Below are 27,722 nucleotides of genomic sequence, written 5' to 3'. Positions count from 1 at the left end.
ACAACGAAGTAGAATTAGGAAGTCCCACAAAAGCCGGGAAGTTGAATGTATCTCCTTGGATTGGTGTCTTCACATCATTTTGTTCCATAGTAAGCTCGATGAATACCCAGAATCCTGCATGCATGCACAAGATTACCACAGTCTTCATTTTGAATTTATCCACAATCTAAATTGGTTTCTTGTCCAGTGGGACACAACATCATAACAAACCACTATACATCAAGCTCCACTTATGGTCCCATCTCTTGACACAACCTTTAGAAGTACTGGTTTTTCTGGTTGAAGAAGTCCTTGCTTGCTTAATTTTAAAGGGATCTGCAACAAGTAAACAAGTATAAGAAGTAGTCAATCAATGACTTCTCAAATTTTGCATGCAAATGGATGGAAATAGAAAATACTATCCTGAGTGAGGTAACCCAGACCCAAAAAGATGAACATGGGATGTACTCACTCATAATTGGTTTCTAGCCATAAATAAAAGTCAGTGAGTCTATAATTTGATATCCTAAAGAAGCTAAATAAGAAGGTGAACCCAAAGAAAAACATATAGCTATCCTCCTGGGTAGGGGAAGTAGACAAGATTGCCAGGCAAAAAATCGGGATCTTGGGGGTGGGGTGGGATGGGGGTAAGGGGAGATGGGGAGAGAAAAGTGAGAAGGATAGGATGGGGAGAACGTGGGGCAACGGGATGATTGGGATAAAGGAAGGTTGGATAGGGGAGCAGGGAAGCACATATCTTAATTAAGGGAGCCATCATAGGGTTGGGAAGAGACTTGGACCTAGAGGGGCTTCCAGGCGCCCAAGGCGAGGTCCCCAGTTAGTTCCTGGGGCAGCTGAAGATAGGGAACCTGAAATGATCCTATCCTATAGCCATACTGATGAATATTTTGCATATCATCATAGAACCTTCATCTGGCGATGGATGGAGATAGAGACAGAGACCCACACTGGAGCACTGGACTGAACTCCCAAAGTGCCAATGAGGAACAGAAGGAGGGAGAACATGAGCAAGGAAGTCAGGACCACGAGGGGTGCACCCACCCACTGAGACAGTGGGGCTGATCTATTGGGAGCTCACCAAGGCCAGCTGGACTGTGACTGAAAAAGCAGGGGATAAAACCGGACTCTCTGAATATGGCGGACAATGAGGGCTGCTGAGAAGCCAAGGACAATGGCACTGGGTTTTGATCCTACTTCATGTTCTGGCTTTGTGGGAGCCTAGCCAGTTTGGATGTTCACCTTCCTAGACCAGGATGGAGGGGGGAGGACTTTGGACTTTCCACAGGGCAGGGAACCCTGACTGCTCTTCAGACTTGAGAGTGAGGGGGAGAGGAGTGGGGGGAGGGGGAGAGGAGTGGGGGGACAGGGAGAGGAGTGGGGGGAGGGGGGAGGAGTGGGAGGCTGGGAGGAGGCGTAAATTTTTTTTCTCAATAAAAAAAAAAAGTAGTCAATGAAGAGACACCAACCACAAATACAGAGATGAGACACAAAAATGCCAAAGTACTTTACAAGCACACAAAAACGACTTTTACCTCCAGTGTCCTTCCTTCGGTGCTACCTACCCTTTTGGAGACAGGATTTCTCACTGGCCTAGAACTCACAAATTATATCGTTTGGGTTACTTAGTGAACTCCTGGAATCTACTGGTCTCTGTCTCCTTGGTTCTGGGATTTTCAGTGCATGTCAACATACCTAGTTGGTAATAGGTGTTGTTTGGTTGTTTGTTTGTTTGGTTGGTTGTTTGTTTGTTTGGTTGGTTGTTTGTTTGTTTGGTTGGTTGGTTGGTTGTTTGGTTGGTTGGTTTGTTGGTGGCTAGGTTTTTTTAGTTGCTATGTTGGGAGTTGTTTGGTTGGTTGTTTGCTTGTTTGCTTTGTTTGCTAGCTTTTAATGGGTTGTGGGGATTAAGCTTAAGTGCACATGCTTTCAAGGAAAGAATCATTATTGGTCTATGATGGAGGAAGGTCATTGGTTAAATAAAAAGAAACTGCTTGGCCCTCATTGGTTAGAAGATAGGTGGGAGGAGTAAACAGAACAGAACGCTGGGAGGAAGAGGAAGTGAGCTCAGACTCCACAGCTCTCCTCTCGGGAGCAGACTCCTCAGAGAGATGCCATGCTCTGCTCTCCCGGTCAGACGCATGCGATGAAGCAAGCCGCCAGGTTAGACATGCTGAATCTTTCCCGGTAAGACTGGTGCTCACAGATTATTAGAGATGGGTTGATCGGGATGTGAGAATTAGCCTGTAAGGGCTAGAGCTAAAGGGCCAAGCAGTGTTTAAATGAATACAGTTTGTGTGTTGTTATTTCGGGGTATAAGCTAGCCGAGCAGGCGGCCGGGGTGCTGGGAACGCAGCCCCGCCGCTCTTATTACTACAGGTCTATCTCCTGCATTTAGACAATCTTTATACTTAGGTCTTTATAGAGGGGCTCCCAGGTGCCCAAGCTGAGGTTCCCAGTTAGTTCCTTGGGCAGCTGAGGATTGGGAACCTGAAATGACCCTATCCTAGAGCAATACTGACGAATATCTTGCATATCATCATAGAACCTTCATCTGGTGATGGATGGAGATAGAGACAGAGACCCACACTGGAGCACTGGACTGAGCTCCCAAGGTCCCAATGAGGAGCAGAAGGAGGGAGAACATGAGCAAAGAAGGCGGGACCACGAGGGGTGCACCCAACCACTGAGACAGTGGAGCTGATCTACTGGGAGCTCACCAAGGCCAGCTGGACTGTGACTGAAAAAGCATGGGATAAAACTGGACTCTCTGAACATGGCGAACAATGAGGGCTGATGAGATGCCAAGGACAATGGCACGGGGTTTTGATCCTACTTAATGTGCTGGCTTTGTGGGAGCCTAGCCAGTTTGGATGTTCACCTTCCTAGATATGGACGGAGGGGGGAGGACCTAGGACTTACCACAGGGCAGGGAACCCGGACTGCTCTGTGGACTGGAGAGGGAGGGGGAGAGGAGTGGGGGAGGGAGAGAAGGGTGAGAGGAGGGGGAGAAGGGTGGCAGGAGGGGGAGGGAAATGGGAGGCTGGGAGGAGGTGGAAACTTGGTTTTTGTTTTTGTTTTTTTTCTCCTTTTCTCAATAAAAAAAATATATGAGAAAAAAAAGATAACAATTCTAAAACTGAAATACATAAACTCTCCAATAAATACTGCAAAGAAATTCTTTGGATAAATAGATCAGTATAGTTCTCTACAAATCAATAGCCCAGTTAAAAAGATAAACTCCCATAAAACATAAAACTTACTGAAAAAGCACACTGACCTGAGTTTCCTTACAAGGTTGGAAGGAGAAGTTCTGCAGGATGCTGACAAGAGCAATTTTCATGTTCATGAGAGCAAATCTCATGCCAATGCAATTCCTGGGTCCATCCCCAAAGGGCAGATACGTGTAAGGATTAATGTTGTTCTCGTTCTTCTTGCTGAACCTGGTTCCACAGGAGTAGAGGAAGACAAGTTAACAAAACATAAAACCCACAACAGTCACTTACTTGATATTTTTAGATACCCATAAGCAGTAATAAACAGGAAGCTTTTCTGATCTGGTTGTGAAAATTTTAGTGTTACTCGTACAATTTCTTGCTTGTTTATAATATATTGTGATTATTTTCCCCTTCCACATTAACTTCTTGTATAATCTCCCCAACTCTATTCACGTTATTTACAACTTGTCCCCTTCCTATTTCCATGTCTTTTTGTGAGAGTCTTTCACAGGAAGTCACAAACGTTGTATGTTCATAATGGGGATGGCCATGTTCTAGCCAGAAGACATTTAACACTCCTCCCTCATTCTTTAGCTCCTCATCTTTCCATCCCTTCTTCCACAGTGTTCTCTGAGCCTTGGAGTAGGTGATATGCCACAGGAATTAAAAAGTTACAAGTCTTCCCTCTCGCTTTACCATGGAGGAGCTTGTAGTCATATTGAGATGAGGTGAATGCTGTTTAATAGAATGTTTATCTTTAAACATGATTGTTGCATTTAGTGTGATATGTTCATTCTCTGAGACATAAGAAATAAGACCAAGTGAAGAAAAGTATCTTATTGGCTAAATTAATAGTCATAGAAGTGGGAGGATAAAATAGTCATCACTTCTGTGTAGCATGAATACTAAAAGCCCAGAGACAGATATTGGGTTCAACCTGAAGATCATAAAAGTAAAGCAGCCAGACACTGGAGAAGTCTTATCTCTACCAAGGCTGGGTGACTACAGACTGAGTCCTAAACCTCTGTTTCCTCCTGTTTTATATTCCCCTCTAGGACTAGGATTAAAGGCATGTGACTCCCTCATAGTGGGATTAAAGGTGTGAACATCACCACCTGGATCTGTTTCTGCATTGATCTTGTGTAGCCCAGGATGGCCATGAACATTCAGAGATCCATCTGCCTCTGTCTCCCAAATCGTGGGATTCAAGGTGTGTGCAACCACTGCCTGGCCTGTATGGTTGACTAGTATTACTGTTTTGTGTAAAGAAAATATACAATGAAATATCACTACACTACTGAAATTGTTTTCCTTACTCTTTCTTCTCACTGTTATTCTTTTTTCTCTTCTCTATTATTCTTTTTTCTTCTTTCTTCCTCTTATTTATTCCCTTATTGCTTTACCTTCCCTTTCTCTCTACTCCTCTCTATCTCTCTGTTCTTTCCTACTTCCCATCCTCCTTTCCTCTACCATTCTCTTCACTTGTGCTTTACCCTCCCTCCTTTTTTCTTTCCTTCTCTTTCTTTTCCTTCCTTCCTTCTTATATCCCTACTAGCCTCCCTTTACTTTCCCTCCTGTTCCTTCTTTTTCTTCCTGCACTTCCCTTTCTTCTTCACTGAATATTTTAAGTCAGATAATTTACAAAGACATACAATGCTACTATAGCATGATATTTTCATTAATTTATTTATCTGTGTTTTCTTTTGGGTATAAAATATGGTAGGGTAGATAACCTATTCAAATTAGATTACATATAAATGATATCTAAGAGAAAATTTGTTGGTTCCTAGAAAAAGCAGCAATTGCAATGTGACTTTGTGTTTTAAGCTGTTTTTTCAATATTTGAAAAATTTTTGAGTCTTAAGTATATTATATTTCCAAAAACATAATGATGGTTGTGGAGGTGTGTGAATAAACACCACACATGAATGAATGGTTGCTGTTCACACAGAATTCTATTGAGAGTGCTGTGGATATTGATTTGTTTTGATTTCAGAAATTTGATGACTATTTTATTCATCAAGTTCCATTAATAGAAACATATTCAAAAGTCTAAGTTAAAGACAGAGATTGAAAAATATTATAAAGGAAACAGACAAAAGAGCTCTAGCTGTAAATTTCTTCATCTAGCAGAAATGATACTTGGAAAATTATTTATTGATATTTTTAATGTAATAGGAAATTGTTAGTACTCAAGAGTGCTAATATAGCACAGTTGAAAAGGAAGTGTTTGGCCTCACAGAATAGGACTTGTGTTCAGATCCCCATAAACTAGGTAAAATTATAGTTTAGGAACATTAATGAACATTTCAATCTATATTAGAATACAGACCACAGAGATAGGCGGATCTGTCAACTTCATTGGCTAATCAGTATCAATGAACTGCATCTTATGTGAGAAAGACCCACCAATTGGATCTCTGGTGTATACTACACCACACACACACACACACACACACACACACACACACACACACCAGAGAGATCAAGAGAGAGAGAAACAAAATTCACATATGTGAGTACACACATATATAAATAAATTTATACTTGTACACACAGACACACAAATACACACATACAAACACACAAAAACACTATGACCTAATAAACTGTATTGCCTATCCTTTATTTCTTCTATATAATTTTGTCTTCAAAATTTTTTATTTTAAAACAATTGTTTTTCATTTTATTTATCAATCCCAGTTTCTACTTCCTCTCCTCCCCCATCCACACCTCAAAGAATGGTTTTCCCATGGGGAGCCAACAAAGTTTGGCATATCAGTCTGAGGCATAACCAAAGACCTCCCCCTATATCTAGGTTGAGCAAGGTATCCCTCCAAAGAGAATGGGTTTCAAAAAGTCAGTTCCAGCACTAGAGGTAAGTCCTGATCTCACTGGCAGTGAACCCATAGACATCCCCTGTCTCACAACTATCACCCACATTCAGAGAACCCTGGGAGAGATATGCATGGATTCCCCTGGAAGGGGAAATAGACAAGATCTCCTGAGAAAACTGGGAGCATGGAAATGGAGAAGGGAAGAGGGAAGAGAAGGGAAGGGGGAAGGGAATGGGAGAGATGGGGGAGGACAACATGAGAGAGTGGGATGGCTGAGATGGGGGAAGGACAGAGAGGGAGAGAAAGGAAATAGATATCCTGATTGAGGGAGCCATTGTGGGGTTAGCAAGAAACCTGGCACAAAGTAAATACCCAGGAATCCACAAGGATGACCCCAGATAAGACACTAAGCAACAGTGGAGAGGATGCCTAAACTAGCCTACTGTAATATTGATAATTACTTTAATTGAAATTATAGAACCTTCATCCAGTAACTGATGGAAACAGAAGCAGAGATACACAGCTAAGCACTGGGCTGAGCTCCCAGAGTCCAGTAGAAGAAAGGAAGAAATGATAATATGAAAAAGGGATAGCCAAAGAAACATCTGACCTGAGCTAGTGGGAGCCCACTAAAGATGAGTGCTGAAGATGTTGGTTTGTACACAGTACCTTTGTGAATTTGTCAAATATTTTCTGTTGTAGATATTGATCAACATATTCATTGATCTGTGTTTGAGGTAGTTTCACATAACACAGTAAACACAGACTATCTGTTTCATTATTAAATGAATATAATAACAGCAGCACAGTCAATTGTCTGTGTGCCACAAAACTATAGGACGTGTAATTACTGAGACTGGAAGGAACACAGAAGCCATCTAGTCTAGAAGACAGAAGAACTGATGAGCTCTGGTTAGCTTCTTCAGCAAGTACTATACATAGACTTAATTATATCTAAATGGTACATCATGGCCAAAAACATAAGGTGTCAGAAATCAGGAGGTGCATAATTAGAAGCAATGTCTCTCTAGATCCTAAGCCTCTGCCCTAGAAACACCATTCTTCATTTTGCTTGCCAAGAAAACAATTAGACTGTAGACTGTGACTAAAGCCTGACCTTGCCTCTGGCTTCCTAGAAGAGCCTGCTTGAGAAGAAGGATGCCTCAGACTTCTAGACAGCAGGCCACATGGCTTTGGAAAATTCACATAGTGTAAGAGAGTGTCCAGGACAACATCCAGAGGTAAGAATGGAAAGATCTGTGGTCTCTTCTCTGTCCTCAGTAGAGCTGCTCAAACAAGACCCTCAGATTACATCATCACAGTCACACTGGAGGACCCAGGAGGCAAAGCCTAGTTAAATGAAAAATGTAAATAGTCCTTAAAGGTTATAGGAGCAGTTAAAGGTAACAGCAAAAAAAAACCTAGGAATGAAAAGACTAATACATTAAAATAAGGTAGTGCTAAGAACATTGTGACAGATGCTACTCTTGTCTTAAAAGTTTGTATAGGTATATAGGTGAATAGATAGATAGATGATAAGTAAACGCAGACAGACTGCTCTTGCTACTTGTGTGTTTTCAACACCAAGAGACAGCACGTCACGCTTGGACTAGCCCAGTTTTAGGTAGTTTATCTTTCCCCACGTCCCTGTACCTTTCAGGGCGGAACTCCTCAGGCTCTGGCCAGTACTTTGGGTCTTTGTGAAGAACAAGAATTGGTACTATCACCACAGTCCTTTTGGGAATGAGAACCCCATTAACTTCCACATCTGCCTTACAGACCCTCTCTAGTCTTCCAGCAATTGGATATAATCTGAGAGTTTCATTTATCACCATGTCCAGATATTCCATCTGGACCAGGGCATCATAGGTGGGGGGTGCCTGCAAAGAGGGAAAGAGATTTTAGTAAATTACGGCTTTGAACTAACTTTCATCTGTGGAGAACTATTAGCAGGTTACACTGCCAAAGAAAAACTCCCACTGATGCAAGACCTTAGCATTTACAAATCATTTTAATAACTGAAACTTCAACCTGCTCAATATACCTATAAGAAATGTTGGGTAATTATGAAATACTGGAAGACTTTGTGACAATCCAGAAGTCAGGACCTAAAATCCTCGGTATTGCTATATACAACTTTTTCCTTCTTATGGTGAGGAACCATAACCAGCAGATCATGATAATTAGAGTCAACAACAACTTGAGACTCTTAGAGTTACCTTTCCACAGAGAGATCCACACATGTACTTGAAAGTAAATAAACACAGAAAGAAGGAAAACCCCTATTGTTCTTATTTGAAAATATCCCATGTGGTCAATCTTTTGATTATATATCACACTTGGAAGCATCAAATAGGATAAAATTTTAAATGATCTGGGGAGATACTAGTCTCTACTCTATTAAAGGACAAAAGACAGATAGAGTCATTGCTATCAAAATGGTCCATTCCAACCCTGGTATAAAAGTCACAATGAGAAAAGGATCCATCACTCAGCTCTATTCTTTGTGGCTGGTTCATTCTGGTGGCTGTTCCTTCAGGGCTTGCCTGTGAGATCTGAAGAGAATGATAAACCAGACAGACTACCACCACACAGACCACATAACCTCACACCCTGGTGCGGGAGAATTGTCTGTAATCTGTCAACCATGTTTTAAATAAACGCTGATGGGCAAGGCAGAATATATAGGTGGGAAAACCAGACAGGAAGTAGAAATGATGTAATGAGAACAGGAGAATTCTGGGAAGGAGGAAGTTGATTCTTCCCACTCCTGCCCAGACCACCACTAAAGCAGCAGGATGTGATCAGCCCCACTGAAAAAAGGTACTAAGCCACATGGCTAACATAGATCAGAAAAATGGGTTAATCAAGATGTGAGAGTTAGCCAATGAGAGACTAGAGCTAATGGGCCAATCAGCTTATAATTTATGGAGACCTATGTGTGATTTTCTTTGGGCCTAAACAGTTGTGGGGTACCGGGCAGGACAGAAACTCAAACAAGCAGGCCCCTGTTCATGTTACAACACCCCACAGCTCCCCAGTTTGGACAGAGTTGTAAAGACTAATATAGGGAACATTTGACTATTACTTTATGGGAGCTTTGAACAGATGATAATGATGGGTTAAGAGTTTGACTCAGGCCACCTATGAGTGGAGAGAGATGTGTGGGGCAGAGCTAAATCAGTCTGCCTAGCCAGGCAAGGTCAGTCACAGTCAGACAACAGCAGGCAACAGCACACCCTACAATATCAGCAGAGCTGAATATACAGACATTGAGTAACCAATGTTCACACTTCCCTGCCACTGTGATTTTGAGGCTGTTTCTTAGTAGGTTTTGATAGCATATAATAGATAAAGATGTGCCAACATTCATCTACAAAGACATTATTTTCCTAAAAGCAGAATCCAATGCCTGTTTCCCATCAATATCTCTTTCCAGAACCTTCTTACATAAAGGTGGTGACGGGATCAATACTTATCACTATTGAAAAATTCTCACTGGATGTGATAAGGGGCCATTAGTGTCAATGCATCTCCTCTTCCCTTCCTCCCTCTCCAGACCAATCCTCTCACCTTATTGGGCAGAGCTGCATCAATTTCATCCTGCAGTTTCTTCTGGACATCAGGATGAGTGGCCAGTAAATACAAAGCAAAGGAAAGAGCGCTGCTAGTGGTCTCATAGCCAGCGAAAATAAATATAACTGACTGAGCCACAATCTCCAGGTCGGACAAAGCTAATGGGAAAGGAAATACACTTTATTTTATATTTCATTCGTGTGTGAGTGTGCGTGTGTGTGTGTGCGTGTGTGCGTGCGTGCGTGCGTGCGTGTGTGTGTGTGTGTGTGTGTGTGTGTATGAAAGGGTATACCATGGTATTCTTGTTAGGGTAGAAGACAACTTGCAAGAATGAGTTCTCTCCTTGCAACATTTGGATCCTGGGGTTTGAACTCAGGTCTTTGACTTGGTATCAAGTACCTTTATCTGCTCACCTATATTGAGGGCCCAATAGATACATTTTAGGAAAAGGAGAACAGTATTAAGAAATGTATTATTTGGATAAAAAATAAATATTCCAAATCCCTGAAAAGATTATGAGAAAGCAATTCAGGATCACAGTGGCCATGGTTTTCATTCTCACAATCAATCTGACAAGGGATTGAAATGAGAAAGTCACTTCTGTCGAGTTTCCTAAGGTCTACACTCCTCTTGACTATCTGCCCCTCATTCTGACATCCTCCACCACTGAACAATATCAAGAGGAAGAATTTCTGTCTATTACACAGTTTCTTTGGTATGCCCTGTAGATAATTAGAAATATACCTTGTTTGTTCAATTTTTATTTTGTTTCTTTGTGAGAACTGAAATCGTAACTGCTCATTTACTGGAAAGCTAGTACAGCATATTTTAACTTACCATCTGCACAATTCAATTTTTATTTATTTTATTAAGTTTCAGTTTATTTGCATGTGTGTGAATGTATGTGTGCGCTCCTGCACATGGTGTATACAGGTAGGCCATGAACATGGGTGTGCAGGTGTGTATGGACATAGACTCAGGGCAGGATTTCTGGTGTCTTCCTCCATTATTCTGTGTGTCATTGCTTTGGGACAGAGTTTCCTACTGAACTAGAAGCTCATCATTTCAGCTAGTTCAGCAGGATACTGAACTCTGTGTCCTCCTGTCTCTACCCTCTGGTTCTGAGCATATTCAGGAACTTGCAGCCATGCCCAGCTTTTTATGTGGGTACTGTGCATTCAGACTAAAGTCTTCATGCTTACAAAGTAAGTGTTCTTACCCACTGAGCCATTGCCCCAACCCTAGGAAATCTACTTCATATAAGCAAAATAAATGGTACTTCCTTAAGGAAAATAATTATTCTGCCTAAAACTTAGCTTGTAACATTTTGAGTGACTATGAAATAGAAATGTTTGAGTGCATGGGACATTAGCAGACCTATGAAGTATATAGGTATTAAAGAAACTGAGGCAATGATATTAAAATTACTCAAAGTGAGGTCTATGAACCGGTAGCAACATTTTGGAGGTTCTCAGTAGTGTAGCATCTCAAAGCCACCCCATGTCTCCCTGGTCAGTGTCTGAACTTTCATAAACTGTGATGTTAACATGCATAATCCATTGGGCAAACAAGTATTACCAATCTTCAAAATGCAATTTAGAAGTTAGAAAAGCTACAGAGAAAAAAGAATAGCTACAAAGCACTGAATGATGGGCTGGAGAAATGACTGGGTCTGTTAAGAATGTAGGTTGTAGCTGAGTGGTAGTGGTACATCCCTTTAATTCCAGCACTCAGGAGGCAGAGGCAGGTGTATCTCTGAGTTTGAGGGTCTATAATGCAAGTTCCAATACAGCCACGGACACACAGAGGAACCCCTATTAAAAAGAAAACAGGAATGCAGGCTTCTCTTCCCTTGCAGAGCACCTGAGTTCAGTTGTGGGCAGCCCACAACCACCCTTCACCTAAGCACCAGGGGATCTGATCGCCTCCTCTGGCCTCCACAGGAACCTTTACTCATCCGTTCACACAGACATACACACATACACAGAAACAAGTTAGAAAATAATTCTTTTATTTAAAGGGCAATGACTAGCAATATTCTAGTAAATGGATCCTCATTAGAGAATTTTTAAATCTCAAATGAAAGAAACATCAATTCCAGAAAAATTGCATCTGTGGAGTGCTGTACCTTGATGCTTCAAACTGCAGCCCTGTTATCCAAGACCCAAAGTTTTGACTAAGGCTGAATGTAGGCCAAGCAGGACCGCCCTTATGTGTGTGCTCCTTATTTACATGGTTCTTCTTTACAGGGCAGGGATTACAACAGGGAGTTGCATGCACAATGACTCATGCTATCTTCCCACAAAGTACAAACTAGCCAGTCAAGTATAAACCTGCCCACTGTCATCGGGCATGAATCATATGCCATGGACAAGACCAACAATGAGTCCTATTTATAACTGTGAGCTTTCAGTGATAATATGAGCATGTAGGTTCAATGCTCATAACAAATATACTACTTTGATGAGTGTTAAAAACGGGAGAGTATGGGGTAGGGCAAGATGTCTCAACAGGGAAAGGGACTGCTGCCAAGCCTGATGAACTGAGTTTCATTCCCCAGAACCAAAAGGAGGGAAGGTGAAAACAGAATTGTGTAAGTTGTCCTCTGACCCTCATATGCACACCATTGCATGCGCATGCCTGCATACACACACAAACAAAATAAGTGATTTTCTAAAATTTATTCAAAAAAAGAACAGGAGACTGTGCAGGTATGAGAGCAAGAATATATGAAAGTCTGTATAAATTCAGCTGGAACTGACTGAGAGCCTATAATTTCTCTGAAATTTGTAAACTACTTTTTAAAAATTAGAGAAGAATAAGAAAGAACTCAGTCTGTTGCAAAGAGAAGTTTTTTTGATGAGGGATGAAGACTACACTCATCTGTGGGTATAAGGACAAGTGTTCAGACTGTTAGAGATTGTGATGATATAGCAAAGTAGTGGCTGTAGATTGTCATCTAAGATCCATGACTTCATGAGCACTGAGTACTTAGCTGGTTGTAAGAAACCAGGCACGGTTTCTCTGTTGTTGAGCAAGTCTTAAGTCCAATTAGAGAACTGCTGGTTAACACCAAGGTATATATGCCACTACTGCTGTGGAGCCCAGTCCCAGTAGATTTATCTCCAAAACGCTCCCATACATAAGGTTCAGGGAACATTGCAGATGAGGGGGCAAGAAGAATGTAAGAGCCAGGAGATCAGGAAATGTTCTGTGATATTGTGTCTCCTAATAATGTCAGAAACTACACCCATAAAGTCTCGGCAACATGAATGCCCAAACATGAGCTGAACAAGGACATGCCAATGTGGATGGGGAAATTTCAGGAGGCCTCTACCCTATGCAAAGAACAGTATTCAGCTAACGAATGTAGAAAGGGGGAGAAATAGTCTCCTCCAGAGAAGAGCACAGTTATTCAGTGCCAAATGGCCAGACCCAAAATCATACATACATGCAAAATTATACAGACTAAGCAGATTATACTTAAGAACATATATGTACATGCATATCTGTTAATTCAATAACAATTAATGAAAAAAGAGAGTGAAGTTGAAAGAGCGCATGGAGGGGTCCATGTAAGGGTTTGGAGAAAGGGAGGGATAAGTGTTTTGATTGTGTTGTGATCTCAAAAAAGGAACTCAGGTGCCCGTATGAAAGGTTGACTCAATGCACATGTCTGAATGAACATGAATGTCCTAATGAGTAATGACAGTGAGGGAGCAGAATTAATTTATGGTATTATGCAGGAGAAGGTGAGGAACAGGAGGAGGAGAAAGAAGGGAGAGAGAAGGAAGAAGTGTAAGAGGAAAAGGGAGAAGGAAGAGGGGGAGTTTTGGAGAATGAAGGAAAAAAGGAAGAGCAGGAAGGAGGGCATAAGGAGGAAAAAGAAAAGATGAAACAGAAAACAGACAGCTTGCCCCTCTCTTACACAGAACATTACTCATAGCTGAATGGGACAGGATGGAATTAGAAAGCCATCATTCTTCAACTACCACAGCAAAGGTGGAAAAGCTAATAAGAGTAGTGGGATATATGCTTAGTCCCAAGGCTTCCTCCATATGTTCTTTATCAGCTACATGGGAAATTAACGCTTGGCTGTAAATCAAGAGCTGGAGAAGCATTCATTCCAGGTTTCCAAAGACCATCACCACTGTGGGGCTGTTCCTCCCACTAGATGTCTAGATACAAATCTCCAGGCAGAGCTTTTGACTCAGTGGATCTAGACGAGGCCCTGACGGTATTTGTTCTGTGGTACAAGATTCAGAGGCCACTGGTAACCTCCAGGCCCAAATCACATGCTTATGGCTGCCCTTTAGGCTTTTAACACAATTATAATCCAGTACTTCTAGAAAGTTCCTCTGGCTACTACATATACTGTCTACATTTGTGGTTGGGTTGGGTTGGGTTAGGTTGGGTTTGGAGGGGTTGGAGTTATTTGAAATTTGGAGGCATATTCGTCTACCTGAAAGCCTACTGCATATTTCCAGGACAAAGCCCCCACTCTGAGGTTCCCTATCAATGAACATGAAACATCCATGCTTACCTTTATGAGACTCCTTGATGTTGGAATTCTGGGAGTTTATCATCAGTTGAAGAAAATCCACTCTTTGCTGAAAGAAAATGGTTTTTGAAAGATTCAAGGTCAGTTGAGAGGTCAGAGTGAGTCACAAGTGCTGAACTAGTCACCATTCTGAGAATAATATTTAGCTAAAATCTAGAAGTCTGGCTGTGGTTCCCAAAGTCAACGATAAACAAAAATGTACATGCACATGGTTTGGAGAAAAGAATGCTTTCCTGAGTGACACTGTCTGTGTGTCCAATGACTTTGGTCTTTCTCGTCTTTGACCATGAGTTGTCTGACTTCTGCACAGTCCAGGTGGTCCCTTCCCTTTGCATGTGTGCTCACACAGTAAGAAATTCTGGACTTCAATCTCCTGTCCTCCCATATTAATCTCAGACTGTTGTCCTTATCGAGGAAACTTGGAAGCACAATGACTGGGAGAAGCAAGCCTGAGCTACATAGTAAGACTCTCCCAAAAGATAAAAATTAAAAATAAAGCGGACTATACTGTGCTGGGTAGAATGAAATGACCTTTATGAAAATGTGTAAAATAATAGGGTTGGAAATGAAGTGATTTCTTGCCAGTATAAGGTCTGGGAAATTAAAGGACTTAGAAAGAATTTTTAAGTAGAATCATTTTCCTTTTGGGAAAGAAAAATGGCAATTTTGTCTCATTTTCTAAATTTGCATTAAATGATGCATTAAAATTGTACATGGAAATGGAATTAAATGAAATTTTGATGCATGCATATATTGAATGTTGTTTAAATAAGGTTAAGCATATTTTTTCAATATCCATTACTCATCAATGATGAGAACTTTCAAAGTCCATTCCTCTATAGTTTTCAGACTTTTTTGAATGGCTTCAGCGAGCATAGAAGTACAAATGTCTAGCACATAAGCATATGTCATTATAAGACCAACAAGAAGATGGTTGGGTCACATAGGAGATCTATTTTTTACTTTCTGCCCAACTTTTTACTCTGATGTGGACTAAGATCACTGAAGGTTTAACCCTCGAAGAAATGAGCCTTTAATAATGTTTGTTCCTGTCTGGGTGTGATGGCCCACACCTTTATTCCCAGAATCAGGAGCCAGAAGAAAATGAAAACCAAAATAATAATAATAATAAATAATAATAGTTGCTCCAGTTGGGATCTCCTGATCCAACACCAAAGTCATAAGTTCTGTTTCTGACGTGAAATTCTAGAATAAGATTAAGCTAGATACCCAGGGCAACTTGAGCCATTGTTCAAGAACGGCATGTTTGCTGACCTTGTGGAAGGGCCATTGTTTTATCCCCAGTACTGAAAAATAAAAAAAAAACTTTGATTTTTTGAGTTGTATTCATATAGTTTTCCATAATTCCCCTGATTTACATCCCCACAAATCATAAGCAAGGAATCTCTTTTTACTAGCATGTGGTAAAATTTTTGCCTTGAAGTATTTATTCTGTGCTAAACTAATTGTCAAGCATATCATTAATTTTAAACAGTTTTCCTAACTCATTTCATTTCTCTATTCACAATCACTACACTCTTCATTCTCTTCCAAATATCAAAAATCCCCTGTCCTTAAACTACACTCCTCCATCTGACTTTCAAAGATGCACAGGAAACACACACACAAACACACACACACACACACACACACACATATGCGCATATTTTTATACAGAGGGAAAACACATTATGAATAAATGAAAGTCCTTGTGTGAGCAGCTATTACCTTTTCTTTCTCTTGCATGCGATTCTCTTTCATTCGTTGCACAGAAGTTTTAAAAAAGCTTATGACATCTTTTGGAAACAGGCAGAAACCTAATACATCAAGTATTGGGGCAAGGAATGGAAAGAGTGCTAGAGGAGAAAGAAAAGAGAAACTGTGGTGAAAAGACAAATTTGACCTAGAATAATTGCATTTTTCTAATACTCAGAACAGTAAAATTTATCAGGATCTCAATTGAGACTCTGTCTCTTGGTCAGGTTTCAGGCCACTGCCTGGAAAAGGGCATGTCAATGTATGTATGACCACCAACAAAGAAGTGATATCAATGGCTCTTGACTCACAGTGTTAGGGTTAAATTCCTTGACCTCTTACCCCTTGATATGTTGGACTAAGGTCTTCTTGGATTGATCAGGGTTCAGTCCAGTGCTACAATTAATCAAAGTGCTCAAGAAAGAACTTTCAAGGCTGGAAAGATGGCTCAGTGGGTAATGTATTTGCCTTGCAAATAAATGTGAGGACCTATGTTTGGTTCCCATATTAAAAGCCAAGAGCAGTGGCTCAGCAATCGCAGTGTGAGAGGTGGAGAAATGAATTCCTGGGAGCTTAATGGGCAAGTTCACCTAACTACTTGGTGACACTCCAGGCTAGTGAGAGAGACTGCCTTGAACAAAAGGTAGCAGATGCCTGAGGTTTTCCTCTTATCTCTGCACTCTTATGTATACCCATATACGCAAGTGCACCTACCTGCCCACCCATGAATACACACACACATAAATAACAATAATGATAACATTAACCAAAAACACAAAACAAAGTAAGCTTTATAAAAGTGGAGACAAAATAATAAGCAGAAGGGAGTTTATGGGTATTGAGGAAACCCTGATCTCATGGCAATGCTTTATAGCATGTGCCACTAAAAGAGAAGAGAAAACACACTTTAGGCAGAGAGAGAGTGGGTTCTATTGACCAAAATGCAAACTAATGAAATAAAAAAACATGGAGGAAATCAATGAAAACAAAAGATGCTTCTTTGAAAATATCTTCAGAGTTTGCAAAACATTAGCTGGGATAGTTCTGGAATTCGAGTGATGGCTCAGATTACTAGCATTCACAGTGAAGTGGGAGCCAAAATATGTCATGAAAAGCACAAGGGCATAAAAATGAATCCTATTAATGGTCGGAGGACTAGGACAATAGCTGCAATTACACAACTTACTGGAATATACAAATTCTTAGAAATACACAAATTATAGAAACTAACTCAGAAAAAAGCTGCACACCATGCATAATATACCTCTGACGTAATGCAAGGTTATTTGTTGCAAAGAAAATACAAAGAGACCCATAGTTTTTCTCGCAGTCTAAAGAAAATGGAGAACTATGGTAAAAAGGAGATTATCATATAAACGTGTTCCAGGATCATACTTAATCTTTACCTCCTCCTACCTTACCATATGTACAGAATTAAAAGTGCTCCTGATTTTTTTTTAATTTCTAGCCACAGGAAAATCCTAAAATCAGAACGTTGTGATGCTGAATTTTAATAGATATTAAGGAAAGCATATGCCATTTCTTCCTGAACACTTTCAAAATACAGAAAGGATGCGAAAACATCTCCAAAATTCTCCTTAAGAAGAACAGTGCCCTAATACTAAGACCAGACAAATATTTCACAGGAAAAGAACTGAAAACTGATATCACTTGTAAATGTGGTTGCAAGATTTTCAGCACAATGTTAGTATACTGAATCAAGTGACTATAAGAATTTTATCACCCTAACTAGGTAGGATTCATCTCAAAAATTCTCTGCTGTATAGTTGAGCATATCAATGCTAGTGAAAATGAGCAAAACAGATGAATAAATGCAAAACATTTGAGAAATGTGATTAGACACATCTTTAATTAGTTCAGTGCATTATGTTAGACATTACTATATAACTGGGCACCCTTGGGTAGACATCCAAAAACAACCAAAATGTGTGCTGAAACACAAACTTGCATAAGAATATTCACTGAAGCACTATTCACAACAGCCAAAAAGTCAAAACATTCCAAATATCCATCAGTCACAAACAAAACGTGGCATGCATGTCCATACAATAGAATATGATTCAGTCATAGAAGAAATGCAATACTGATTCATACTTCAAGATATGACATTTTTAAAACATACCAATTTGAAAGCCAGACACAAAAGGTGACATTATACTCTTCTATTTATATGAAGTGTTTAAGAATATGCAAATCTGAGCAGTTAGAAAATAGATTGCTTTTTGCTTATGCCTGAGGTAAATAAGGAGTAATCATTAAAAGTATAGAGTTTCTGGGATGGCAAAAAGATTCCACAGATGACAATATTGATAGCTGAAAATATTTTAAATAGATTGAAAACCTTCTTTTGGCCTATTTAAGTGGGCTACTTACAACATATGTGGATTATATTTCACTACACTGTTACTTAAAAAAACAGAAAGAATGAAACATTAGGTCACGTACTCACTGTGAGGATCAAAGGATCGAAGACATCAAATTTTAAGAGCTTCTTGATTTTTTCCACAAAAGGGTCCTGAGGATTGTTGAGGGAATCAACATTTACTCCAAATGATGTGGAAGTGATCACATCCATGCTGTAGGCCCCAAAGATGCTGGAGAGAGAGAGAGAGATGGAAATTAACAGCCACACCTCTTCCTACTCCACCTAAGATACATAAGGTATGAAGTAGGAGTAAGTTCACATGTCCAGCCAGGACGGTCATAGTGCCAACCTTTCTGTGATATCCTTGTTCCTAACATACTCAACTGTGAGAAGTTTGTCAGGTAACAGTGTTGTGTCTGCCTTTCTGTTGTGGGATGACACAGATACATGAGGGATAGTTTTAATTATCAAAATAACATAATCTAGAAATGCCTGGGAAGAAACTCTCAAAGAGGTATTGTTTATATCAAGTTGGACAGGGCCATGGGGTGTTGCCTTGTTTGTATAAATTGATGTGGGAAGGTGTGAGCCAATGTGGGTGGCAACATTCCCTGGGTGTGATAGTTTAAATGCAATTGGCCCCCATAAGCTCATAAGGAGTGGCACTCTATTAGGAGGTGTGGTCTACTTCAACAAGTTTGAGTACTTGGTCGCCAACTAGTGGCACTGTCTGAGAAAAAAATGTGGAAACTTAGAGGTAGAGCCACATTACAAGAAGCAGGTATTTTGGCCAGGCCTTGAGTGTGTGTGTGTGTGTGTGTGTGTGTGTGTGTGTGTGTGTGTAGCTTAGCCATATTTCCTTCTTCCTGACCATAGATGCAGTGTGATCAGCTAGCTTCCTGCTCATGCCACTGTGTCTTCATGCTGTGATGAATGGATATATCTGCCTAGAACTGTAAGCCAAAATGAAACCTTTCTTCTTTCAGTTGCTTTGGCAAGGTCTTTAGTCACAGAAAAGTAATCAACACAACAACCCAACAAACAATGACTGTACTAGTACTTACTCTTTCATGCTGATGGGATCCCCATTCTCTGATTTCTTCCTCATGTTTTTCACCAACACATCTGCATACTGCTTAATGATGGGGAGCATCTATACGCAAAACAAAATACCATCCATAGTGAGATGAGGGGCTCAGTTCCCAGTAGACACAGTTTTCCCAAGGACAAAGCAAAAGGTCCCATTAACACGAAAGGATATTCTTAAGAAGTTTCAGCCCAGAGGTCACTGATTGGAAAAGGGCTGTGATCTTCCATGTCCCCTGATGTGTTTCTCATATTTACAATGACCACCTTATTATTTCATTACCTCCTTGAGCTTTCCACTGGTGAAGGTTGGAGACAGCAATGCTCGGATTCTCTTCCATTCTTCATTCTCAGCGACGGAGATGGCTTTTTTCATAATTCCCACTGGACCAAAAGTCTAAAATTCAAAGCAAAAGAGATGTTATCCTATAGAGTTCTGGGTAACTGCAAGGCTGTGGGGAACAAACATCACTTATGTACAAACTATTTAGAACTATGTCATTAAATGGTACAGGAAATGTGTGTTTCAAATGCGTCACTCTCTAGGAAGCTGGAGGAGAGAAAGGAGGGTCTGTCAGTGGTGGAGGTTCAATAAAGGTAGGTTGAATTGATCAATGTATTAATTTTCATGCATTTTTATCATGCCTAACTCCACTAATAATATGTAATAAATAAATGCAATGGAAAAATATTAAGCATATGTGTTGTATGGAAAGTCACAAAAACTTAGGAACAGCAGCTAAAAGTGAGCACAACTGTGGAAGATTAAAGTTTATAACCTTTAAAAGTAAAGGCACACTGAATATTCTGTTCATCATTGTACTGGAACTCCCAGCTAGCACAGCAAGTAAAGACAAAATAACATAAAAATTATGTAGAAAGAAAAGACTTCCCTATTTATTAATAAAATAATGTCAAGATAAAGAATTCATGGAGGACATAAACAAACAAGCATCTGGAACTTACAGATGAGTCAATGACAAAAACTCAGGCACAGTAAGGTAAGTAAGGAAAATGCAAAACCTCGTGAAATACGCAATGATTTTCACAATAATTCCAAAGAAAATGAAACACTTTACATATAAATCTAACAAAATCTAACAACAGCAATAAAAAATGCTCATTAAAAAACAGTGAAAATTTGAAGGAATAAAGAAACAAAGTATTCACAGATCAAAACAACATAGATCTAACATACACGGGAAGTAGAAAAAGACAAGATCTCCTGAGTAAACTGGGAGCATGGGAACCTTGGGGGAGGGTTGAAGGGGAGGGGAGAGTCAGGGAGGGGAGCAGAAAAAAATGTAGAGCTCAATAAAAATCAATAAATAAAAACAACAGCTGGGGAGATGGCTCTGATGGAAAGATCCTTGTTGCTAAAGCATAAGGACCTGGGTTTGAATCTGCAGCAGCCACATTTTAAAGCATGTTGGCTATGGCCATGGGTGCCTGTAACGCAGTGTTAGGGGAATGGAAACAGGTAGCCCTGGCCAGCCAGAGTAGCCAAGAAGGCAGGGTAGTGCAGTAAGACACCTAACATCTTCCTCGGGTCCTCTGCTGGTTCACACAGGCACACACATTGTACATACACATATATACAACTCTCACAAACAGAAGATTCAAAATACTAAAGTACTGTGCTTTAGACACACAAACACACACAAAGGAGTTTTATTCCGTCATAAAGAAGAGCAAAATTATATTATTTCCAGGAAAATAGACGGAATGAAGACCATGTTAAGTGAAGAAAGATCCATAAAAACTAGTATCACCTATCAATGTTAATAATAGATTTTTAAACTATGTACATATAACAAAACATTTTAGAGATTGGACCGAAGGCTCAGAACTTAAGAAGATTTGCTGCTTTTACAGAGGACAGGAGTTTGGTTCCCAGCATGCATCAGGTCACTTATAAATACCAGTAACTGTGGCTCTGAAGGACACTGCACCCTCTTCTGGCCTCTGTGGGCACCTACACACATGTTCACATGCACACAAGCACAGAGAGACACATAAAACATACACATAAACAAATATAAAATAACTATTTTAAAAAGTCACAAGAAAACCCACTATTTTGTATGATAAACATATGCCAATGGTGTAGGAACTAAAGATGAAATGCTTTCCAACTAAGAAGAAAATACAAGTTCTGTGTGGCAACTCTATAGACTAGGATATGAAAACCTTGCAGCAAACGAAAAATTCTTTATCTTTTCTACTGATTATACAGAGGTGCACAACTATATATGCATGAAGTTACATGCCTGTATGCACACACACTACAAAATAAGGACATGTAAAATTACTACTAAATAAAATATATAGGTTATACAAATTTTCTGTCACAGAAACACACTAAATTTACAGTTATGTAAAGCATTAAGACAAACAACATGAAGAACAAATGGACCACAGTTAGACATTTGACCCAATGTCCTATGAAATTATAATTATTTCATGATAAAAACTAACGTATTGACAGGCTGTGGTGGTGCATGCCTTTAATCCCAGTTCTTGGGAGACAGGGGAAGGCAGATTTCTATGAGTCTGATGCCAGCCTGGTCTACAAAACAAGTTCCAGAAAGCCAGAGCAGTTACACAGAAAAACCCTGTCTCAAAAAAAAAATAAATAATTACTAAAATATAAATGGGGCACTGGAGAGATGGCTTAGTAGGAAGAGTACTTGCTGTGTAAACATAAGGATCTGACTTTGAATATCAAACAAATACTTAAAAAGCTGGATATGACCCCATGCAACTTTAACCCTAGCTCTGTGAGGGGCAGAAACAGTGCTTGCTGACTGACAGCCTAGCTCCAGGTTCAATGAGAGACCCTATCTGAAGGGAATAAGGAGGAAAGAACAGAACACCCAATGTCCTCCTCCAACTTCCATATGTGTGTAGGGTGTGTGTAGGCACATGTGTACATATAATTCATGCATCAAAAAGACCTTACTATATAAACAAATAGAGATTACAATATTTTAAATAAATGCCTACCCGCCGATTTGTGAAGGTAGAATAACATTCCTTCACCAGCACTGTTTTGATCATGTCTGGATCCGTGATAGCCAAAAGAGGGTTTCGGCCCTCATAAAACCTGCATTGGCAAAGCAAAGAAGATTAAACCCAATCATCTGGACTTGATAGTTGGAAGCATGCCCAGGAACCCAGAATCTGATCAAAATGTTATATAACTAACATCTTAGTTATACAACATGCTGCCACATGAGAACCAGCTGCAAGTCAGGGATTCTGACCATGGGTCACTGGTATCTCATGAAATGAAGTATAATATAGCTCATTCAGGAAAGAATCAAATGCAAAATAGCTCCACAAAGAAGCCACAATCAAAACTAAATTAGAACATTTGCTAAGCCTGGATGAATATTGCCCACATACTATTTTTAATAATTTTGCATGATCAAAATATCAGATTACCAAAAATTATATTAAGTGAATGGAAAACTGAAAGTGAGTAATTTAAGTACAAAGTAGTGGATTATTCAGACACTGGATTGAAACTCCGGTGAACCATTCCCTGAACCAGCAAGTCCTGGAAAAAAGTCAAATTATGCAACTTTCTCAGCCAAATTCAGTATGTGAGACATATGAAACCTTTGGTAGAAAAATCCCCCCAAAATCTTCATAATAGATAGCTAACACTCAAGATCCTGTCAACATTTCACATCTTCCCTGTGGAAATTGACAGAATACTTACCCCCACATTTCCCCATATTTTTTATGACATTGTGTGTCAAATTCCCAGAAACCCTGGAAAGAGAAAAAAATTAAAAATCCATAACTGTGTTAAATATACTGTCCTCCCATACTGTCCTTACCTTTAGTTGGGATACAAATGATTCCAGTCTTACAAAATCAGGCTTACTATCCCTCAGTAGCACTGAGAGGGACATTCTTATTTACAGCTTTCTGAGTGGAAAGGAATTAAATGCTAGAGGTATTTGAAATAGGGATATTAAAGATTCCCACATTATCTCCCAACTTTGCAAATGTACAAAAACTCAGCCTTGGTTATGAATAATTTTGCTTGGGGTTATTAACTATGAATAATAGCATGTTTCTAAAGACTTTGCTTCTCATGCTGTCAGGAAAATTCTCAAACTCTCTGAATTGTTCCTTCCATAGACACAATGAAGAAATGGAAACTAAAGGAACGTCAATGAGATCCAATGAACTCCTTATTCAGCATCTTTTTTTATTTATTTTATGACCACTTCCTTAGAAGACTAATAGAATCATGACACTGAAAAAGTCAGGAGCCTCTTTTAATTTAGAGTTTTTAAATCTCAGGCAAGTTACTGAGTGAGAAAGCAACTGAATAAGGATGGCAAAAGAGTGACTGAAGAGATGGCACAGTGATTAAGAGCATTACCTGCTGTATCAGAGGACCAGAGTTCAGTTCCTAGCACCCACATGATAGCTAAAGTCAGTAATTTTAGCTCTAGGGAGACTCCTTTGTGGGCATCCAGCACTCATACACACACTTATAAGCACATAAAATACTCATACACATAAAAATGTTTTTAAAAGTAGCTAAGAGAATTTGCCTTTATGGCTCCCTGGAAACATAAGAAAATAGGGAGTTGCCTCCTCTATACAGAACACAACAAAGGAAAATGTTTTCTCCTCCACACATAACATTGGCGATTAAATACTTGCTCTGAGTCTCTAAAACTTAAAAAGAAAACCTCTGCTAAGTTTCAGTTATATTTTGATTATGCCAATAAAAGTTCCGGAACCATGGCTTTCCCGTGCTAGAATCTACACTGGGGAAAAAAGAACATTTCCTTTCAAGAATCACAAGTCTGAACATCAAGACCTCAGCATGCCCTTGTGGTACTATTGAGCATCCTTTGGATACATACCATGAGTGCTGATATGACAGAGGTCTGAGTTGATCAACTGCGCCAAACCAGATTCTCCAAAGACTAACATCAAGGCCTTTGAGAAGCTGATCTTGCTTCAGATGGAACGTGATTTTTTAAATGCATTCTCAGTTCTCCTCAAGATTTTATCTTTTTATTGATGGAACTAAGCCAGTATGGGCAACCACAAGGGGAAAGACCAGGAGCCCAATGAACACTCACCTTCCTATAAGCAAGAATTGACCCAAAGAAAGGCAGAGGTTTGGGCCCAGGAATTCCCAACTTTTTAAAAAGTCCATGCGAATGAGTTCCATATCTATGAAGTGAAAGAGAAAACTAGTACATTGGGATTGCCATTATATGTTATAGTGGCTCACCTGTCATGTATATAGACACTATAAAATTCAAAAGAAGGAGCAACATATAGGCAACAAATAACAACAAAAACGCCAACAGTAATAATTATTTTTGGTCTTTACTTCTCTAGAGGTCTCTGTGGGACTCTCAAAAACCTCAAAGGTTATCTTAAAAGGTAAGTAAAACTTTGGGGGTCTAAATCCTAAAGTTAATGTGGAGCACTGGACTGAGCTCCCAAGGTCCAAATGAGGAACAGAAGGAGGGAGAACATGAGCAAGGAAGTCAGGACCGCGAGGGGTGCACCCACCCACTGAGACAGTGGGGCTGATCTATTGGGAGCTCACCAAGGCCAGCTGGACTGTGACTGAAAAAGCATGGGATAAAACCGGACTCTTTGAACATGGCGGACAATGAGGGCTGATGAGAAGCCAAAGACAATGGCACTGGGTTTTGATCCTACTTCATGTTCTGGCTTTGTGGGAGCCTAGCCAGTATGGATGTTCACCTTCCTAGACCTGGATGGAGGGGGGAGGACCTTGAACTTTCCACAGGACAGGGAATCCTGACTGCTCTTCGGACTGGAAAGGGAGGGGGAGAGAAGTGGGGGGAGGGGGAGGGAAATAGGAGGCAGGGAGGAGGCAGAAATTTTTTTCAATAATAATAAAAAAGAAAAAACGAAAAAAAATCCCAAAGTTTATTATTAATCATTAATAAATGTTTGGAAAATTGAGTTTGAATGTTCATGTGAAATCCAAGCTGAATTCTTATGTATCATTTTTTTCACTTGTTTTTATTTAGAAAATTGATTAGACGCTAATCAACTATCCTTCTAGTGATCTTCAGTAAGAGTCACACCCCGCAAGTGTATTTGAGAGTTCTCTCTTAATAGAAGAGGCATATTCCCCACTTCCTCCTAACTAATACCTGAAGGTATTGCATTTCATCATGGGCTCATCCTCTTCCTTCTCCGCCTACACTAAGATATTTGCATGACTGGACAGACAGGTATATCAAACACTGATGATTTTTTTTAAAACCTGATAAGCAAGTTTATTTCAAAGCAGATGTGCAATCTGTGCCATGTATTTATGCATTAGGCTCCTGTTCCTGACACTATTGTGAACAAATGAAGTCGCTGTGAATACATCAGTTCTCACAAATATTGAAAGCAACAGTCCCACTTTAACTCTTGGAAGGAAGGTGCTAGGATTACCTCAAAGAAGTGCTACAGCTGAATAGAAGGAAATAAAAATTTTAAGTTAATTGCAAAATACCATCAGATGGAAAAGATGTTGTCACAATACTTTAAATGCCTATTTCTTTAAAGAATAACTACCTTTAAAGTGAAGCTATCTCTGAATTTTTCATGTTCATATCACTATGAGTTTCTACCTTTCCTTCGTAGAAAATGATGACAGAAGTTAGATGTGAGGGAGCATCTACTACCCACAGACTCATAGGCAGAGAGAGACAAAGGAGAGAGAGAGAGAGACAGAGAGAGGGAGAGAGAGGGAGAGAGAGAGAGAGAAAGAGAGAGAGAGAGAGGAGAGACAATACAGTGGTTCTCATCTTCCTAATAAAGTGATCCTTTAATACAGTTCCCCATGAGATGGTGACCCGACAACCATAACATTATTTCGTCACTACTTCATAACCATAATTTTGCTATGGTTATAAATTACAATGTAAATATCAGATAAACTGGATAACTGATATTCGATCCCTGATAAACGTTCATTTGACCTAAAGGAGGTCACAACCCACAGGCTGAGAACAATTGCAGTAGAATGAGCTGGGGATGGTGGCCACATATGCTTTGAGTTCTGGAACTCAGGGTAACCTCTCTCCTGTCCTCACAGGAATCCCTTCATTGGAAGGAAATTCTGAGATGGACGTTCTTACTGAAGCTCCCAGAAGCACTTAAAGGGAAAATATTTAACATTCTATTTGTTTCAGAGTGTCCGATATTTGAGAAGACCAGTAAATCTCATAATCAGGAAGGAGTAACTCCTTATGCTGATGCTATGGACTTGAAGGGGAATGGTGAAGGAAAAGAACCAAAGTCAGGTCTCCTTTACTCTAAAGATTCATCGTTTAATAGTACTAGAGAGATGCTTAGTGGTTAAGAACACTTGTTGCTCTTGTTGAGGACCTGGGTTCAATTCCAAAATTTATATAGTGGCTCACAGCCAGATATCTGTATGTAACTCCAGTTATAAGGGATAAGATGTCCTCTTCCAACCTCCTTGGGCAACAAATACACATGTATATGCACATACATACATGCAGGCTAAACACTAATATAAAATAAAATGACCTAATGTATTTTTTTAAAAAGACTCATTACTTAGAAGCAAATAGCTCATCATATTATAGGTAGAAAGACTGAGTTTGGGGAAGACAGAGAGCTCCAGGGAAGGCTAGCAAAACAAGGAATAATCTCAGCCTACCATATGGCCTTGGATATGCACTAAGGACATTGTATAAACAGTCCTAGAGGGGAGAGAAGGGAATAGAAAAGAGCCATGTGCACATGGGACAACATTATACATCTCCGACATCAGAGGACACAGGTGAAGATGGAAAAAAAAAAAAGCTCCTCCTATCCCCACAATCCTGAGACCTTGCAGAAGAGACCTCCCAAAATACACAGGGACCAATTATGTGTCATCCATGTCTGCTGAGCTCTGGTTGGTTAATCTGGGGGAAACCTGAGATTCAATCAGAGTATACCCACGTCTAACTGATGTCTCTCAATCCTCCTATCTACAGAAAGTGGAGCTGAGTAGAAGAGTAATGTGCATTTATCCCCTTAGAAGGATTTGCTTAAGACCAACAGCAACACCTTAGGTCTTTGTAGCATGCCACACTCAAGCAACATTCCCATCATTTTCTCTTTGGAGAAAAACAGGGAGAGGAAAGAATTATCCAATTCACCTTCCCAACTCCTGATCACTGAGGAGAGAAGCCTGGGCAGTTTACTCACAGGTAGAGGAGCACCAGGCTGGTAGCCAGGAGCATCCAGGTTTCCATGGAGAAGTTTGGGATCAGGTCCAT

At 39.9% G+C, this 27,722-nt stretch overlaps 1 protein-coding gene across 2 annotated transcripts; it reads right to left on the bottom strand.

Moving 5' to 3' along the window:
• Nucleotides 1-219: 219 nt before the first annotated feature.
• LOC121446074 (cytochrome P450 3A9) lies at nt 220-27,722 on the bottom strand. Of its 2 annotated transcripts, none has more exons than XM_041648445.1 (13): nt 27,652-27,722; nt 24,531-24,624; nt 23,141-23,193; nt 22,420-22,519; nt 19,697-19,810; nt 19,392-19,480; nt 18,408-18,556; nt 15,915-16,042; nt 14,169-14,235; nt 9,623-9,783; nt 7,703-7,929; nt 3,275-3,437; nt 220-315 (listed from the first exon to the last, which is right to left on the bottom strand). In XM_041648445.1, exons 1-13 carry the CDS (start codon nt 27,720-27,722, stop codon nt 220-222), a joined length of 1,512 nt encoding a protein of 503 aa, XP_041504379.1. The 2 variants fall into 2 exon arrangements, with proteins under 2 accessions (XP_041504379.1, XP_041504380.1); XM_041648446.1 differs by lacking the exon at nt 27,652-27,722 and adding an exon at nt 24,703-24,731.

Source organism: Microtus oregoni, unplaced genomic scaffold (assembly GCF_018167655.1).
Source record: "Microtus oregoni isolate MIOR12 unplaced genomic scaffold, Mior012 000003F_ref0000135, whole genome shotgun sequence".
NCBI lineage: Eukaryota > Metazoa > Chordata > Mammalia > Rodentia > Cricetidae > Microtus > Microtus oregoni.
Note: the sequence above shows the minus strand (reverse complement) of the source record. Positions and strands in the feature narration are given on the sequence as shown.